Source organism: Lonchura striata, chromosome 3, assembly GCF_050655825.1.
Source record: "Lonchura striata isolate lonStrDom1 chromosome 3, ASM5065582v1, whole genome shotgun sequence".
Classification (NCBI taxonomy): Eukaryota; Metazoa; Chordata; class Aves; order Passeriformes; family Estrildidae; genus Lonchura; species Lonchura striata.
In genome coordinates, this window is record NC_140705.1 from 32,378,372 (window position 1) to 32,395,953 (window position 17,582).

At 35.0% G+C, this 17,582-nt stretch overlaps 1 protein-coding gene across 2 annotated transcripts in view; it reads right to left on the bottom strand.

Annotated features, from left to right (window-relative positions):
• The window catches only part of PHIP (PHIP subunit of CUL4-Ring ligase complex), a 99,721-nt gene that overhangs the window by 22,567 nt on the left and 59,572 nt on the right, over positions 1-17,582 (bottom strand). For both annotated transcript variants that reach the window (XM_077782322.2, XM_031504410.3), the window contains exons 18-24: positions 15,065-15,202; positions 13,874-14,057; positions 13,104-13,227; positions 5,899-6,039; positions 5,041-5,117; positions 4,138-4,369; positions 916-1,035 (exon numbers count right to left, since the gene is read on the bottom strand). In XM_077782322.2, the coding sequence (XP_077638448.1) occupies positions 916-1,035; positions 4,138-4,369; positions 5,041-5,117; positions 5,899-6,039; positions 13,104-13,227; positions 13,874-14,057; positions 15,065-15,202 (1,016 nt within the window). The remainder of the gene's footprint in view (positions 1-915; positions 1,036-4,137; positions 4,370-5,040; positions 5,118-5,898; positions 6,040-13,103; positions 13,228-13,873; positions 14,058-15,064; positions 15,203-17,582) is intronic.

The following is a 17,582-nucleotide window of genomic DNA, read 5'->3' on the forward strand; positions in this document are numbered from 1 at the left end:
CTATACAACAACTCTGCTAAGTAACTCAGAAAACATGCTGCTCCCCAAAGAAACAACACACACTGCCCATTACCACATAAGCCAGCTATTTCTTATTTTAACCTGAGGGGGTTTTAAGAAACATGCACAGACTCTGGCTTTCAAGTTTGCATTCTACCTAATACTACTTATTCGTAAAATTCAGTGTAATGTTCACCTGCTACATATTCCAAAGTAGAAACTGGTGGGTATCCTTTTGCTACCATATTTTGAGACATCTGGGTCATGTTTGCAAAATATTTACAGTCTGGTTTGTATAAAATACATATACACAAAACTTTTCTTGTGGTTTTCCATTGTAAGAGATGAGCAGAAGTTTTTTATATCAGGAACACATGAGATAAGGACAATATCAGAGTTTTTCTTCAGAATAAATTATTTTTTTTAATGACATCAAAACAATCATACCAAGCAAAAAACTCACAACCTTCCCCAGGAGGCTTAATTCCTCAGGTTTTTTTCAAGTCCCAAACTGAAGTATGTTTTCCAGACTTAATTTCATATTTGATTTCTTACCTGTTCTTCAGGATACTAAATGCTCTACAATTAAGGAATATTTTCACAACATAAAGCACCTCACACAGCTTGTCTACAGGTATCATAAGGAAATCAACACAGTGAATACCATACAAGAAAGAACACTACTGCAACAGCATGGAATAATAATAAAAAGTTAAAGCATTAAAGCAACACTATGCAGAACATTTTTTTAAGTACAAGGAAGCAAAAGCAAATTTTAGCCAGATCAAAGAATGTTTTTAAGAAAACCCAAAATATTTTTATTAGAACTCTCTGGGGAAAAAATGCACAGATGAAAATACAAAAGGCAAAAACAACCTGAAAGAAGAAAGGACACAGAGGGTAAAACTACAATACCTCATCTCCCATCTGTGGGACAAATGGGCACCGCCGAGGAACAGTGTCTGTAATCCATGCCGAGGGCAGCCATTCTTCCAGCGTCAAACCATTTTCTGCCAGAACTCCTACAGCCAGCCTCTGAAAAAAACAGGGGATTAGTAGGAATTATTGTTAGTTTGAGGATTAATCTTAACTGCCTTTTAAGGCTTTTTGGGAGGTGCATGCGGATGAACTCAAACGAAAACTGAATTTTTTAACAGTCCAGTAATTATGTCTCATGTCCAAAAACATAAAATGGCAGCATGTCATTCTGTTGAACCAAATTCACATGGTAGCCTTGGCCAAAAAGGCATTAAAACTATACCGCTGCCTCCAATTAAGAAGCCTTGCACAAAACAAGGAGGAAAAGATTTATGAGGTAAATCATGTGAAAATTACTTGGATTGGGTACATCCACATTACATACTGTCATATTTACTATAAAATGTTGTGGAACTGCATTTTCAGAATGTATTTCCACATCACATACTTGTAAGCAATGACACTCAGAGCAGTTGGTAGTCCTAGGTACACACTGCTAGTCTGTATCCAATAAGTCAGATAAAGCAGGGGTTTGTACAATGACTCAGGCAAGGCTGCTTTGCAATTCCTAACAGGATCCTCTGTGTGTTTGTGTACAGAAAGCAACCCTGGACATCTGTACAGAAATCCACTTCATACAGCCACTGCTGGCGGACTGCATCTCCAGACTGCAAATAGGATATGCCATGTGCAATTCCATTATACCAATTCAAATGTGAAACCACATGACAAGAAGCACTGTGATGATTGCACCAGTAAGTATCACAGGAAAAATCATACATATAGTAAAATACAAAAGCCCACAAAAAAAAAACAAAAAAACAAAACAAAACAAACAAAAAAAAAACCCACAAAACCAAAACAACAAGAAAAAAATCCACCTCAATAGAACTTCTTTACTGTGATAAGGCAATAACATAGAACCACTTAGTGAATTCTGAGGTTCAAGCAGGTCTGTTTTGCAAAATAATTATACACTGCATCAGAGCAAAGTGTCTAGCTAACTGGTAAATTATGGGAAGGTAAGAAATAGCCTTTAACCAGAGAACCTTCCCTTGTTATAACTTTACACATTAATCATTAGTTTAAAACTTTCTGGAAGCCAAGTCTGGTGTTAGTTACTCATCAGGAAGGGACTATTTCCAGTGACTTTATTAAATAATTTCTGAAACTCTACTAAATCCTTTAGTAATTAGTTCCACTACCTGACTACACGCTCAAGTGGGTTTGGGTGGGAGGGGGATACTGAATGGGAAAATGGCTCATTTTTGAGCTTTATGTCTGTGCCATCAGATGCAACATCTCACTGTAACAAAATAAGGAAGGAAATCATTATGCATTTATTTTATATAAGCTTTTTCATCATATCTTTTCCAAACTCTCTCCATTCTAAGAGTCAGTCTCTGTGTCTGATCTAAAGAAAAGAAAATGTTCAGTACTTTTGATCTTCCTGGGTGATCCATCCATGTCATTCACTGCTGTATCATTTTTTAGATTGATTTTTGGTAGAGGGGGATTCGAAATGTAAGCACCATTCAAGATCATTAAACCTATGCATTAATAGAGATGAATGTAAATTTTTCTCTATTCCATTTTTAATTTTTGAGATTCTTTGTGTGGCTACAAAGGCAGTCAGAACTTCTTTCCTCAACGGAAAGACCTAATTTTGAATCAGGATCAGAATGAGGAAGAACTTTCTACAAGAAATGCCTGTAAGCTCTCTGCTCAGTAGGGAGGTCAAATGTCCATCATAAGAAACTTCAAAAACTAACATCTGTCAGAAATGACAGGTATAACGAATGCTACCTAGGGATAGAGGAAAGAGATGATTTTCTGCAATTACTTCCAACCTCATATTTTCTTCTGGCTCAAGAAATAAGCAGGTCAGTTTTAAAAGTCTGGAATAGCTAAACCTGATATTTTTGAATCAAAGACGTCCCATATCTCAATAATGTGGACTGAATGGATGCAGTATTCCCAAAACACTCTGTTTAGTTTTAATCTGAGTGGAAATAGTAGGCTGTCAACATGTTTTTTTATTTTATAATAAGAAGCTAAACTAGAAGTTTCAATAATTTAAAAAGTCCCCCACCATCTATTTTTCTCATCTGCTTTCTTATTCCTTCTGATACCTTCTTCTGATTTCAGACTGTGTAAATAGCAATATACTATTAGTATTGACAGTGCAACTAATGACTGTGTACAATACAGAAAAAGTAGCCACAACAAAGAATAAACACTACCACCAGACATTCTTTATGCCATACCAGAGAGTCACAGCTAATCTGACACTGTGCCAACCTCCATGTTCGAAAATCTGTTTTGTCAGTCTACCTTCTAATGAGGGCTAAAACACTGAAATAATGATCTTAAAGAATGCTGAACTCCTAATTTAATAAATAAAAAAAATACAGGTACTTAGTTTAGATGATACAGTTAACTTCCTTGGGTACTGCAAAAATAGAGGCTATAGGTTTACAAAAACAATTAACATCTACCAGACAGATCACTTCTGGTCTCTGTAAAGAAAGAAGGAAGAATGAAGTTTTCAGATCTAACAGTCAAAAACAAAACAACTAAAATGTAACTGAAAATAACTGAAGTCACCGGAAATTTCTATGTACTCATCTAAACTGCAATTACATTATATTAGAAAGCAAAAGAAATATAGACAACAAAATTCTGATCAAGTCATATTTCCCTTGATGGAGTCAACAGTGGCAAGCATAATGCAAATATCGTATATCATAGAATTGACAGAAAAAAAATTAAATAGTTGTGTAGATCTAAAAGAAATTGCAATTTTACAGGAAGACAAGTCAGCACAGCTGTAAAAAATACTGGCACTTTATATCAATACTCAATTGTATTGGAAGTTGAATACTCTACTTCCACAGAAAGGAAGTTCCTAGTGTGAGCAAGGATAGTGATAAGGACATTAGAAGTGCTCCTTACATCAAACGCATCATATTCAGAAAGCATATCCTTATAGCCATCTATCATTTGTCTTGCAAGAGGTCTTTAATTATCATTTGTAAAGAGTTAAAGTCATTATATGTTTTAAAAGTAGACAATATTAAGTTGTATATGTAACTGAAATATTCATCCAATTCTAAGTCAGCTGAATGAGCAACCTGTAATAGACAAAGAACATCTAACCTTTTGTTTTCTCTCTTTGGGTTTCCTCTTCTTTGGTGACATTGATGGTCCATCTTTCTCCTCAATACACTTTTTCCTTTCCTTTTTAATTTGCTTCCTTTGTTTTTCAGGTCCTTCTTCATCCTCTGAACTACTTTCTGCCTTCTTTGTTTTAATTTTAGGAATTTTCTTTGGTGGTTGCAAATTGATTCCTGCATCTGCTGTCCAGTCAGAATAATCACTAGAATAGTCACTATATATGATATAACAAATAAAAAAGAAATTAACCCCTTTAAGTTAAAAAGTACATTGGATTACACAATATAACCAAATAAAATATTACAGTTAACAGTCTAGCTAACTACAATGTTTTAATAGTTAAAACCCTGATGCTTAAAACCCTATACTCTACAATTTAAATGGTAATATACCAAGAGCCCTGACATAATTTCTCTTGCAAGAAACATACTTATAGCATCCATTAAAGTAAACACCGTGTTTACTTCATCAATTCAAGATGATAAACACTGAAGTCTGGATATCATTTTCAAGACTTCTGGTTTTGAATAGCTTTGAATGAAAAAATAAGGGATGCTCTATTTGCTCTTTAATTTCAAACCAAGGATCACAGCTCAGACTGAGCACCATAGGAAACTGCTACTACCTGCCTGAAGTGTTTGTGTGCCTGAAAAGAAATACCTTCCTGCAAAAGAACTCTGCTTCTAGCAAACAAGGAAAAACCTTCCCTAAATTTTAGTTAGCAATATAACTGAAAATTAAATCCTGAAAGTTTCATGTTCTTCACTTTTTCTTCTAAATCTGCACAAGTGTTAGTTGTTACTCATTAACTGTTTAAAGCAAAAAATTATTAAAGACTTCTTGGCAAAAATTTTCTCTGTATGCTATATATATACTGTCACTTACCTAGAACTGCCATCACTATGCCATGCTCTTTCGTCATCTTCTGATGTTCCACCACTGGCAACAACTACTTCTCCTTCCTAATAAGGAGAGCAGAGAGCATTGGGAAGGGGCAGAGGGCGAAGCAGAGAAAAATAAGGAATTTTCTTTAGAGCTCAAGTTATAATATATGACAATACAATGAAAACTTTTCTAGGCTTTATATGTGTTATAAAGCATCTGGCATTCTAGAAGTTTTATGTTTAAAAGGCATTTTAGTTTGCAGATAGTTCCCTTACTTTAGTAGATTTATATAAAAAAGTATGAAGAAATCTGTGCCTGGCCAGGTGCAGTGTAGAGCAACATTTTTCATTTGACAAGGCTAGTTCACCTTCTCAAAAATTATTTCAAGTGTTTTTAACGTTGTATTTCCACATCTTTTCAATATGAAACAAAAACCCAGTATTAATGTTATGTATTCCTCACTCATTCTCTACCATAGTTACAGAAGCACAGAATAAATGAGGCTGGAAGGGAATTCTGGAGGTCATATTATCAAGCAGGGTCATCTAAAGTCGGTGACCACATTGCTAGGCCATGTGGGTAGTACTAACTAGGCTTACAAATTACACATATACTTTGCAAAATACCCTTACAAACGAGCATTTTTCTCTTTATCAATTATTTTTCAATTCAAAGCTAAACATATACAACAACTTGTGAAAACCTAATATAAGGTAATTTTTAAAGAGGTGAAAGGAAACGCCCAATGAAAAAATGTAACTTGAGTTTCCACTAGAAACAATGTTTCATTAGCTGAAGCAGGAGCTTCATGCATAGAAATGGAATGTGTAAGAACTGCCTCAAGAATAAGGATCTTACATCTGAAGAACTGTGTCCATTTTCCAACTCTTCAGCGGGCCTTGCAGTTTCTTCTGCTGCATATCTCGTACGGTAGTTGTGTTGATTAGCTGCTTGCTTCTTTGAGTCACTAACGTCTAGCAAATTATCATGAGAATGGTTCTGTGAAGATAGAAAAGTCAAAATACATAATTTTTGAGTATGCATTTTCTTTAACAATACTATTCCATGAAGTAATTTTTGCATTGGCAAAAAGTTACAAGTCCAAAACTAAAGAGCAGCTGAAGATAACACTCCACATGCATAGCTGAATGATTATAAGCCCCAAACAGTTCCATGTATTCTGGAAATAATTAAATTTCTTTTCAGACACAAAAACAATTTTAAAATCTGTAATTATTAAAACTATTCATTCTCTGCAAAGTACATGTCAATTAATGTAAAACAAGAGCTAAAACATAACTACTGATAGGTTGCTAAGGGCCTGTAAAAGCTTAGAATTACACTAAAAATGGCTAAGGAAAGAAGATTCTTAAACAGAAGTTCGGAGTTATTTTGCAGCCAAGGGGTCAGATGTGTTAGAAAAGAAACTCGTACAGTAATACATCCCTCAGCATAGAGAGATGACGGTTAGCAAATACAGACCTTTAAAGAGTATGATGATGCATTGGAGAATTCAAATGAATGAGTCAGTTTGAAAGAATATGAAGCTTAAAAGAATGAAATAAAGCTGTAATTTAGAAACATTTCATGCACCAGCATTAAGAGATTTTGTTCCTCCTGTAGAATATATATAATGCAAACATTTGTTCTCTACATCAAGTGTGCAATCTTGCGTTAGTCCCCAATCACTGGGAAAAAAACCCAAGAGTTATGATCTCATTTTCAAGAGTTTTGTGCTAATTTGTTTTTTCAACCTTCACCCCAGCTCAGATCTAACAAAATAATTTCCGGGTACATTCCTAAGTGCCACAAAAAGAGGTACACTTCCCCAGTGTTATCCATCTGCCACAAAGAAAACCTCAGATATCTACTAAGTGCTGATAATAGTTGAAAAAAAAACAGACCCAGAGATTAAGAAAGCAGAACTGAAACAAAACAAAAAAAGGCATTAATATTTGGACAGTCTTCTAGTAGAGCAGACTGCTTGTACCTATTCCTCTTGATATTTTTTTTTCTTTTGTAGGAAAGAAAATACCTTTTCTATCATGTATGATAAAAGCTGATTCATTAGATTAAATTTTCTTCTTGAGGAAAATAACTCCCACTTTTTACAGTAAAAGCTGTAGTAAAAACTGGCTAATCAACAGATGCTACGATTTAGTTTTCCTTAGCCATAAAAATCATCATTAAAGTGCAGAAGTCTAGTAACTAGTTCTTCTCCCACACTCCCTTTTAGAAGATAGACACCTTCTGCAAGCATGACTGCAACAGTTCACTAAAGTAAGCCAACACACCCTCTGTACTGTGTTCCAGTATTCATCAAGGCACAGAGGACCAACACAAACTGCTCCATGCTCTTTTCAGTGAGTACTGTGCTTCTGTTGCTCTGTCCTTCTGTCGAGTTGGGGAAGTTATCACTGACAGCACAGTTACCAGAGATACTTCTAATGGGACTGCGCAGCTATCAGCACTTTAACATTGTCTAAGACTTTCGAGACCTGAGGCACTTATTCCTCCTGGATTCATACTGGCAGCGCACAAGAGATCTCCTCAAGCTGCTCTGACCTGACCTAGAACAGCTCCAAGGCAGCCCTAAGCCCTGTGGCTAAGCCCATCACACAGCCTTCTGTCCTTCAGCCTTCTGGGGCTGTTCACTTCTCATCAAGCTCCAATACTGAAGCAAAGAGGTCACAAAAGCCAGCATTACATTAACTCCTTTCTGCTACTGCACTGTGACTTTTCCCATGAAATATAGTAGAGAAAGCAAGGATAACAGAATGGAATCACATAACCCCAGTGAAACAAATTAGTCAAGTATCCATTAAGATAAGGGAGACATATTTTGCAGAAGCTACATTACAACTTGACTGCAACGTTCATGTCTTCTCTCTAGAAACAGAAGTCCTAAAAGCTTACCGCCCCGTTTCTCTTCAGAGGTGAGGTTACCCAATCCTGTTATCATAAACAGTGCTTTTCCCTACTCAAATAGAACTACAGATGCTTGGAAAACTAAAGCACTTTGCATTACTCTTTGGTTTTGAAAACGGTTCTTTTGGCAGTTCAAAGATTGAAGGAAAAAACAACACCCCAGCCCCTCTGTCACAATCATTCCTACATGGAAAAATGTAATACCACTGTATAAATATTGGGTCATAGTGATGCTCTGGGAAAGATACAATGCCAAAACAATAACAGAAAATTATTAAAAAAAAAAAAAAAAAAAAAAAACAGAGAAACAAAACCACAAGTACTTATCCATGAGTAACAGAAGAATAGAATGAAGTTGGAAAGGATCTCTAGATGTCACCTTGTCTAAACCCACTGCTCAAACAGGGATGAGAAAAGTCATAACGTATACAATTGCCTCATCTTGACAAAAAAGAAAAGTATTTTAACATCATTCCTGTTCAGCTTCGCTTTTCAAAATCTGAAGAGAAGCTGTAAGGCAGAACTTCATTTATTTGAGGAGAGCTAAAGTTGAATGAGTACTACAGGTTTTTTCCTGACAAAATGTAGTTATCACCAGCGTATTTGACTATAACCGAGGAAACGCAGCAGATGCCTCCTCTCTCTCAATATATAACCTAAAGAAAGTGCTTGAAATTGTACTCTCACCTCTAAGAGCAGGCTGGGAAATAAAGCCAAGATAACCTACGATTTGAGGTTCAGTCACCACTTTCTCTCTAAACACTTTGATGAACAGTCATATATGCTGACAAGTACCTTGTACCCTGTCAGCATACCAGTCAGTATCAGAGCACACCTATTGATACACCAGAAATTACAGCTCCTGACAGAATGTTTATTTCACATGTTTTTCTGCGAAATAAAAATGATGGCATTTCCTGTATTTGAAAGGGATACTGGACACTGCTGGGGGTCTAGGTAACATCATTTTTGAGAGATACAGTGGAAAGCCAGTGATGTCCTGACAACTCAGACCACACTGCAGTTTTGCTGCTGTTTCATACAGGGCTGAAGCAACTCTGGGAAGCTTTGGCTATAGCAATTTCATAGTATTTCTTAACCAGCAGCATCTATTTATTTATGTGAAAATGATTCTTCCTTCCTTAAGCCAACAGAAATTTACTTCTGCTAGGAAGTTTAACAGGGGCAAGGCACAAGTGTATGTCCAATATCAGAACCCCAACATTAAATAGATCTCTTTACCCTGGCATTTTCTCTTTGGCTAAAGAGCACCTTTAAGTCTGAATCAGTGTCTATAATTACTTAGTTTTTACTCTTACCACATCACATGTATGTAAAAAATGAGTAAGAACTGTTCCAAAAGCAGTGAAGATAACAGACATTAAGCACTAAGTGCAAGGCTCTGGAGTTTTAGATAATTTTTCTCTTAACATCTTGCTGATTTAATTGGAAGAATTGTTTAACTAACATGTAAGTAGAAAAACTTATTTCTGTAGAACAAAAATAAGCCACTTTCAGCTGAACAAAGCGCATGTTTCTCCTCCCTGGGTTCTATTAGTTTACAATACAATCATTTGCACCCATCACAACAGAGGCCTATCCTTACTTTTGTCCATCCATAACAATTTCCCATGTTAATTCCTTTAAATTTCGGCATAACATTTCCACTTAATGACAAATATTTCCATTTTTGTCATATTTTACTAGGACACACATCATATCAACCCTCTAGTACACAGAAATTTCACACTCATAAATATTTATTAAAATGCTCTAATCCCAGTAGTTTAATAAACTAATCCTCTCAATTACTTGGACTGGGAATATTTACCTAAGCATGTTATTTATCTCAATTTTCATCTGCTCTTGAAAACAAGTAATTTGCAATACAGTTCCATTTTGAAGATGTAAAAATTCCATTCTATCCTCTTTCATTAACGTATTGGGGGTTCACGTTTTTGCTGTTTGCTTTTTAAAGTGTTTTTGTTTAACAATGGAAAAATCCCTATTCCTCACCAATGACTTTGAAAATCAAACCAAGTTTGTAATTCAGCCTGCAGGTCAGTGATTTACTATTTACTAAATACTATTCAAGTCAAAATATCTAAGTTTTTACTTTTGCCCCCATAACTCCATTAGTCCCTTTAGCAACATATACAAACACTTTTCCTTATGACCTGAGTCAAAGAAAACTGTGCTTTCAATAGAACACTTCTGTGACTTCCATTTAAATTGAAGATATTGTTGAAGAAGACTGAGCTATAATTGTGTACTACTTTTAACACACCCTACCATGACCCTGAATTAAAAATTAGCAATATGACTTTGGAATCTCCTCAAAATGTAATTACAGCTGCCCTGTGTTCTTTCTTATTGACCTACGCTTCAGCTTGCAATCCAAAATGCTAATAATATTAATTCTTGCATATCTTTTAATTTTACTTCTGTATTTTGACTTCTTTCAGTTATAAGGGAAGAAGGAAACAGAAGAAAATATTATTTCATCATTATCATTATTATATTAATACACCTGATAAATTTCAAAAATTGATTTAAAAAACAGTATTTCCTACTGGTATGGATTACAACTGTTTTATTTAAAAGCCTTGTTTTACTCTGCTCCCAGAGAAGCTGACAGTTTTATAGAGTGAGACATTTTCTAGAATTCTTGATGCTGTAGTTCTTAGGTCTAGAGATTACTGGAAGAAAATGTCATGCCCTGTATTTTGTTGGAGGTGTTCCCCATCTCCTTTAGATCATAAATTCTCTCATTAAACCTGTAATAATTCACTATGCAATAAGGACTATATTCTTGCAACAGTACTGTAATATAGCTTACAAGGAATCAGTATCAAAACCCACTCGATATTCTCAAAGAAAATAAATATTTACACTGTGCTTTCCAGTTCTGTCTTCAACCTAACAGTTTGTATTTCAAGTCACACTGCTACTGTAAAAGTACAGCAACAGAAGAGTAACTATAATGAAGTTATTAATTTCTACTTAAGCCTAAAAATATTGCACAACAGTTTTTGGATTACATTCAATCTTGCTTCTCATCCCAGGTGTTTATTTGAATTCATTGTGAACACTACAGAAGATGACAATTCCAATTCACTATTCCTGTTGTTCAGACACTCCTGAGCAGGTGTTGCACATGTTAACTGTAAGTAACAATAAAAATCATGCAAATCTGAGCAGTTAATTTGTGAGACTCAATCACTCAAGATCAAACACCTTTTTCTTCTTGAAACGTGCTTATTTAAAGCCCATGGGATATCTACTTATTTCTGAATCCCTCTGAGATTTTACTCAAGAGATTTGAATTACTGTACATCTCAACAGTCTAAGTCCTCCAAAAAGAGATGTATTTAATGAAGAATCAGCTATGGAAGAATACCACTTTTTTATTTCAAGGTGTTTTATTCAATGTATTCAGTAGGGTTTATGAAGGCTTTAAGTGTTTGAAAGTATTACTAAGTATATCAGTAATTTTTATGTAGAAAATTTACTGACATACTCATATGAAAAGATCACAATTGCCTGTGTTTTTTCTTATTTCCTCAGAACAAAGGTAGAAAGTGACTAAAGGATTTAACAAGTTATGTGTCTCACACTCTGAGAAACCAAAATCCAGTTCACAGAACCCCCAGGTCTGAATATATGAAACTGAAGAAAGTTATTCCTAAGTAGCAGTTGTTCTGAAGGATTTCAAAGACATAAATATCTGGAATAAGATATCTTGCCCAAAAGATCCAGTGCTACTATTACAGTTTGGAGACCAAACTCTTTTTTTTAACAGGATTTAAAAAAAAAACTTTTGCTTTAAGATTCTTTGTTTCAAAGACATCATAAAAGTAATTGCTAAAAGCAAAATGCTGGACAAGCTAGACTATTCTATTAAACTTTTATGTCCTAGTAATAATTTAAAAGAAAACTGTAACCCAATTAGAAATTTAATGGTAATTTGGTATTAATTCACATTATCAGGAAGGATTTTTTTTTACTAGGCTGTAGCAAAAGGCAAGGAAAAAAAAAATAGAAATCCTTGAGCAGTGCAACTGTTTAACTCAACTAAAAGAAAGTGTATAATTCAGCTTTCCTTAAGACAGGAAAATACATCCCTTAAGACAGAAAAAAACTTTGTTATAATCTGAATTTGTCAGGCCCATTTGCTGCTACTCCCAAAAGAAAAATAAAGAGTCAAAGACTTCTGATGTCCTGGTATTTCACTAATGAGTCCTGTCATGTGGCAGGACTATGTATGAAAGCTGGAGACAAAAGTGAACAAATTTCTTGGGAAAGCACACAATGTTGGTGCCTGCAGAACAGAAAAGAGTCTATCAGTACAATTTTTAAGATAGCAATGGATTCAAATTTTAATACAAGAAAGAAATTGGAAGGAAAAAGTAAGAAATACATTTAATAAAGAAATTTAAAGTTATTAGAGTACTTGTGGGTAGGGGACTGTTCACATCACTTCTTTTGAAATCTACTTTGGCTGGGTATGAAAAAAGTAGCAAATACTGAAATTTAATATCAAATATAAACTTGCTCATCTCAAACTTACTCTACTACATACAAGATTAATTCATCATAATTAAAAATTACAGAATCACTAGTAAGCATCTGAAATTTACTTATTTTCAAATCGTTTTCCATCTCAGTTCCTTCCTTTACAGGCATAAAATATGGTACTCTAATAAAGGTAAGAGCTGCAGTCGTTTATCCCAAACGTGATTCTGCATTCTTATATCCCATAGGTGATTTTTACTTTTCTTATATCCCATAAGTGTTTTTACTTTTCAATTGCAATTGCCACAATTTGCAGTATTACTGAAAGCTGTGTTTTACAAGCTTTGAATTGAGGTTGAAAAGAGTCTCCTCCCTATTAAGCATACTTATGAAACCCAAAGCATGGGTTCTGCTTTACCATTGCTAAAACTTACTCCCCTTATTACAAAAAGATAGTTGGTTATTTAGCTAGGAAACCATAGATAAGCATGTGCAAACAAACTCCTGTACCCTGGTCTGTAAATTTAAAACTGAGAACAGGGATGTAAAATTATGCGACTCAATTTATTAAATTAAATTTTATGCTTCATTCTGTGATAAGGTAGTGGTGGACTGCTTACCTTAGAGAAAGTAGGTATTTTGTTTTCTCTTGGAATGTGACTCATTACATGTTTTCTTTTCTCTTCTGATCGATACACCCTTACTTCTTCTTCTCCCTTTGCTGTTCTCCATTCTTCTTGCCTACTAAAAAAAAAGAAATGGAGATGTTAACTCTAAAGGACATTACTAAAACTAAGAGTATTTATTCCAGACCAAGGAATAAGTCAACATCATTCTTTGAGAAGCAGTTCTTCTTTTACAGTTAGCATATGGTTTTAAAATTAGCTTCTTTCAAACAAAGTAAGATTTTCATCCTATGTCATTAAACTAGAGCAGCTTGTGCTTGACTATGGCAAGTAGGTTTTTTGACTTATTGATTTAAGTATTCATCACAAGAAGTAATTACTGAAAAAAATTTAAGTTCCAGTTTGGAAATCACAATTTACCTCAGGCCCTTAATAGTTTAGGTCAGTATTCCAGCCATAAAACACCATGTAATGACAGGTATTATGCTACAAGTAAGAAGATATGGAAGCAACTAGATTCCATTGCCTATACAAGTTTAATTACTGCATCATTCATTAAAAGAACAATTTTTATTCCTAATCCTTCTGAAATAACAAGATTTTTCAAGTGATATACCAACAAGTGATTGCAAACTGAAATTGATTTTATAAGAAATTTGAGATGACAAAATAGAAAACAAATGACGATGTGAATGGCAATAGGAAATCCAAAACTGTTCCATTTAATTAAGTTAATCACAGTAAAATTCTCCATCTGTGTTTACCTGGCCACACCAGAAGACAGCTCAGGCACTACCACCCTGCGGCTCCAAGCCACAAGGTCCCGCTCAGTGGCGATTTCACTTCTTGGTGCATTGCTGTGCATCTGACGCACACCTTCAATTTGCCCACTGCGCCTTAACCCTATATTTGGTGGGGAGTGTACTTCTGAGGTAGAGCTTACAGATCCTAAAAGTCAAAAAGCAATACCTTAGGGAAGCATTAGAAAAGAAAAACTTGGAATGAAACTGAAAAAATAACTCTGCTTGATCTATTACTTCCAAAGAAATCATATTAACAGAGTATAAGTATTTCAGCAGTTTTTACAGTCATCACAACAAAGCACAAACAGCTACTGGGCTGCAGCACCCTGTTTAAAAACTCACATTGAAAAGAAGCAGGTGTAGTAACAATCTGAAGTGAAGCAAATGTTGCTTCTTTAAAAATACCTTTGAAAACATTTATGCAAAGCTGACTATTGCTACTGCACTATAGATCTGTGCTATGAAACAGTGAGCAATCTGACTGAATCTGTGCTTTTTAAACAGTCTTCTACTTTCAAAAAAAGAAAGCCTCAACACTAGAAATTAATAATCAAGCTATAAAATTTACAGACAAAAATTGAAATGGTCAAGAGGTTAAAAATAACCAAACCAACCCAAAACAAGACACACATGCAAGATCCTTCAAACACCCACACAGTAGCAAAATATCAACATTTTTCCACATCCTTACACACACAAGCTAATCATGCTTACTCTAGTGGATTGCTAACCATATTTTTTTATTAAAAACTATTGGGTACGCTAGTGCAAAACACTGAAACATGGAACAACTCTGCAGACAAATAAGCAGTTCTTCCACTTTTCTTCCTCCTGTGTCCTTATTTGAAAGAAGTCAGATGTCAAACAACTAGACGGCCAGTTCCAGATTAAACAGTAGGGTAGTTACTCCTAAGGGAACGCAGCTGCTGCATTTCCCTGGGTAAGGAGACAATAACAAAGATAAATCTGTAATGCTAAGAAGCCCAACAGTTTGCAAAAAGAAAAAAAAAAAAAAAGATGGGAAAGCTGTACTGTTTTCTACAGCTCCTTACCTCCTTTCTACCAGTTCAACAAAATGCACAGATCATGGATAATATAAAGGGATTTATGTTTTCCAATCCCAGACTCAACACCCATCCCCCAGTGATCTACCTCTGCTGATCCGGCTGGTAGTACTGGTTCCTGCCTCCGCAGAACGTCTCTGGTCCTGCTCTTGCTGAAGTCTTTGAATCATGCTATCCAACGGACTAATTTCTTGATTTGCTTGCTGACTAAGAACTTGATTCAGTCCTGTGAAGTAAAATATAGAGAACAACACACAAATGTAAAACTCTGGGAAATTAATGATACAGACAGCTCATTTAAGTTTTAGCTTTAATACAAGTATAGGAAATTACCAACATGGAACTATGGCCTAATGCTTATTTTTCCAACAGTTATTTCTTAAAATAGGACATCTTCTTTTCTTAATATATTTAAGAGCACTATATTTTCTGTAGCAGGGTCAAGATGACCACACTTGACTTCTAATAAAATGTTAAATTTGATCAAGTGTCAGCAAGCCACAGAAGCTTAATGCAACTGTTGTTTGTCAGTTCAGTCAATGCAAATTGTTCAAATGCAAGATTAGCCTGCCTCAAATGCATTAAAAAACACTTTATAAGCTTGAATGAAAGAACTACATCAAGAAGGTCTAACTGAAATAGAAAATAATTATCTATACTGTAGAAAATGAAGCAGTAAAAATGTTTAATTGAGCTCCACATGGACATAATGACTGCACAGATCAAGTTACGGTAATTTTCTTTGGTATGTAAAACAGCCAAGAAACCTCCTTTTGGATAGGTCTTGTGAATAGAAGATGGGAAACAGTTCCAAAGCAGTGACTCCAACGTGATAATACTGTTTCTGAGCAGCAAGCAAAACACACAGCACATAAGCATGAACAACACAAAACCTGTTTACAATGATCACAAAAAACAGAGAGGTATAGAGAAAAAGACAAGGGTTACAGTACTGATTCAAAAAGAAGTCTGACATCTCCACACAGAACAGTGAGATGGTGGAGTGGAATGGTTGGAATCTCTAGTCAAGAGAAGCAGGACTTCATAATGAGGAATAACAATGTTCAAAGAAACAAGATCTAGAAATTATTTTTCCCGCATGACTCCAAAGAAATATCACAGTATGAACTGCACTTTGCAAGATTAAAGACTAGATATTACAGTAATTGTGCTATGAAATGAAGAGCTTTGATTATGTTTCTGAACAGAAGCAGCTACCTCAACAGTATTCAGAAAAAAACATAAATATTTAAGATAGTGCTCTCAGGCTTTAAAGGTTATTGAAGTCAACTTCCCTAAAGCAGCAAAACCTCGGAATAATGGAATGAGCTCTGGTATAACCACAGCTGGATGTTTTCTGAGTCAGGTAAGTGAGACATTAATTTGTCAATCTCGTGAGCATACTGTCTACTGAGAACAATGGGAAATACTGCTAATAACCCAAGAATGATCTTAAATAGGAAACTGCTATCTAAACAAAATTAATGTCTTTTATGTATCTAGCCTGTGAGACAATGCCTTAGCAAGAAACAGCAAATGGTTTCTTTTTAATAAAATAATAAAGACAGGGTGTATACTTGATTTTTTTCAAAACATCTGGTTTAAAGGTGCTTCATGTTCATCAAAGCAGTAAATCAAGTATAACAATCTGAATTCCCCCTACTCTTAGAAGTCCCTACAGAAAACTTAACAAGGAATAAATGGCCAGTGCTCTGAGTGAGATGCATCAAATCCCACAACAAAGCTTCAAAAAGAAAAGGAACTTTCTTAATGGAAGGGAACGTATAAACTGTATAAACGCTGTTTAGGTCTGCATACAACTGTATTGCTGCTATATTGTAAAAAGGTAGATAAATATCTTGTGTTTTTCCAGTACTTGTCAAGCTGATGGATGGCTCCCTGCTATTAAACAAAATGCTATGGACATCATCTCTCTATAGGCATTCATGTGTCATACAGGCACACCTCTAGATTTAATTTTGTTTGGTCTATGTGCAGAGTCTGACTTGTTTCAAGATATATTGAAGAATGTGCCCAGGACATTTTCAAATTTGGAGATTTTCACAATGCAATGGATTCACACTTTAACAATGAAGCAAAGTCACATCCTTCCCTAAAAACCAAATTTTGTTTCAAAGCCAGTAACTAATAAATTTACATTCACCAGGAAGGATATTTTCCTTCTTATAGTTGCTTCTCAAGTAGCATTTCTTCTTGTAATTTTGGAGGAAATAAGGAAATCCTCCCCTAAAAACATTTAAATATTCACTGCCCTATAATCCTGAGCTCTACAAATAAGGATAAAGAGATATTTTTGTTTTGTAAAAACACTCTCAGTTACCCTTCCTGGAATGTCTGACACACCACAGGTTTAAGTATCATGAACAAATAGACTACAATTTACAGGAACAGTCAATTTTCACATATTTTCAAGAATATTCAAATCATTAACAATGCTTATTTTGAAAACATTTAAAGCTACTTCCAACAGTCACTATTTTCTTATTTACACTAATATTAAATTAGTAACATACAATAAGTAGGCATTGCTTTTCCATCCCTACCCATGCAAAACACCTTTAGGCAGTTTCCAACAGCCAGCCATT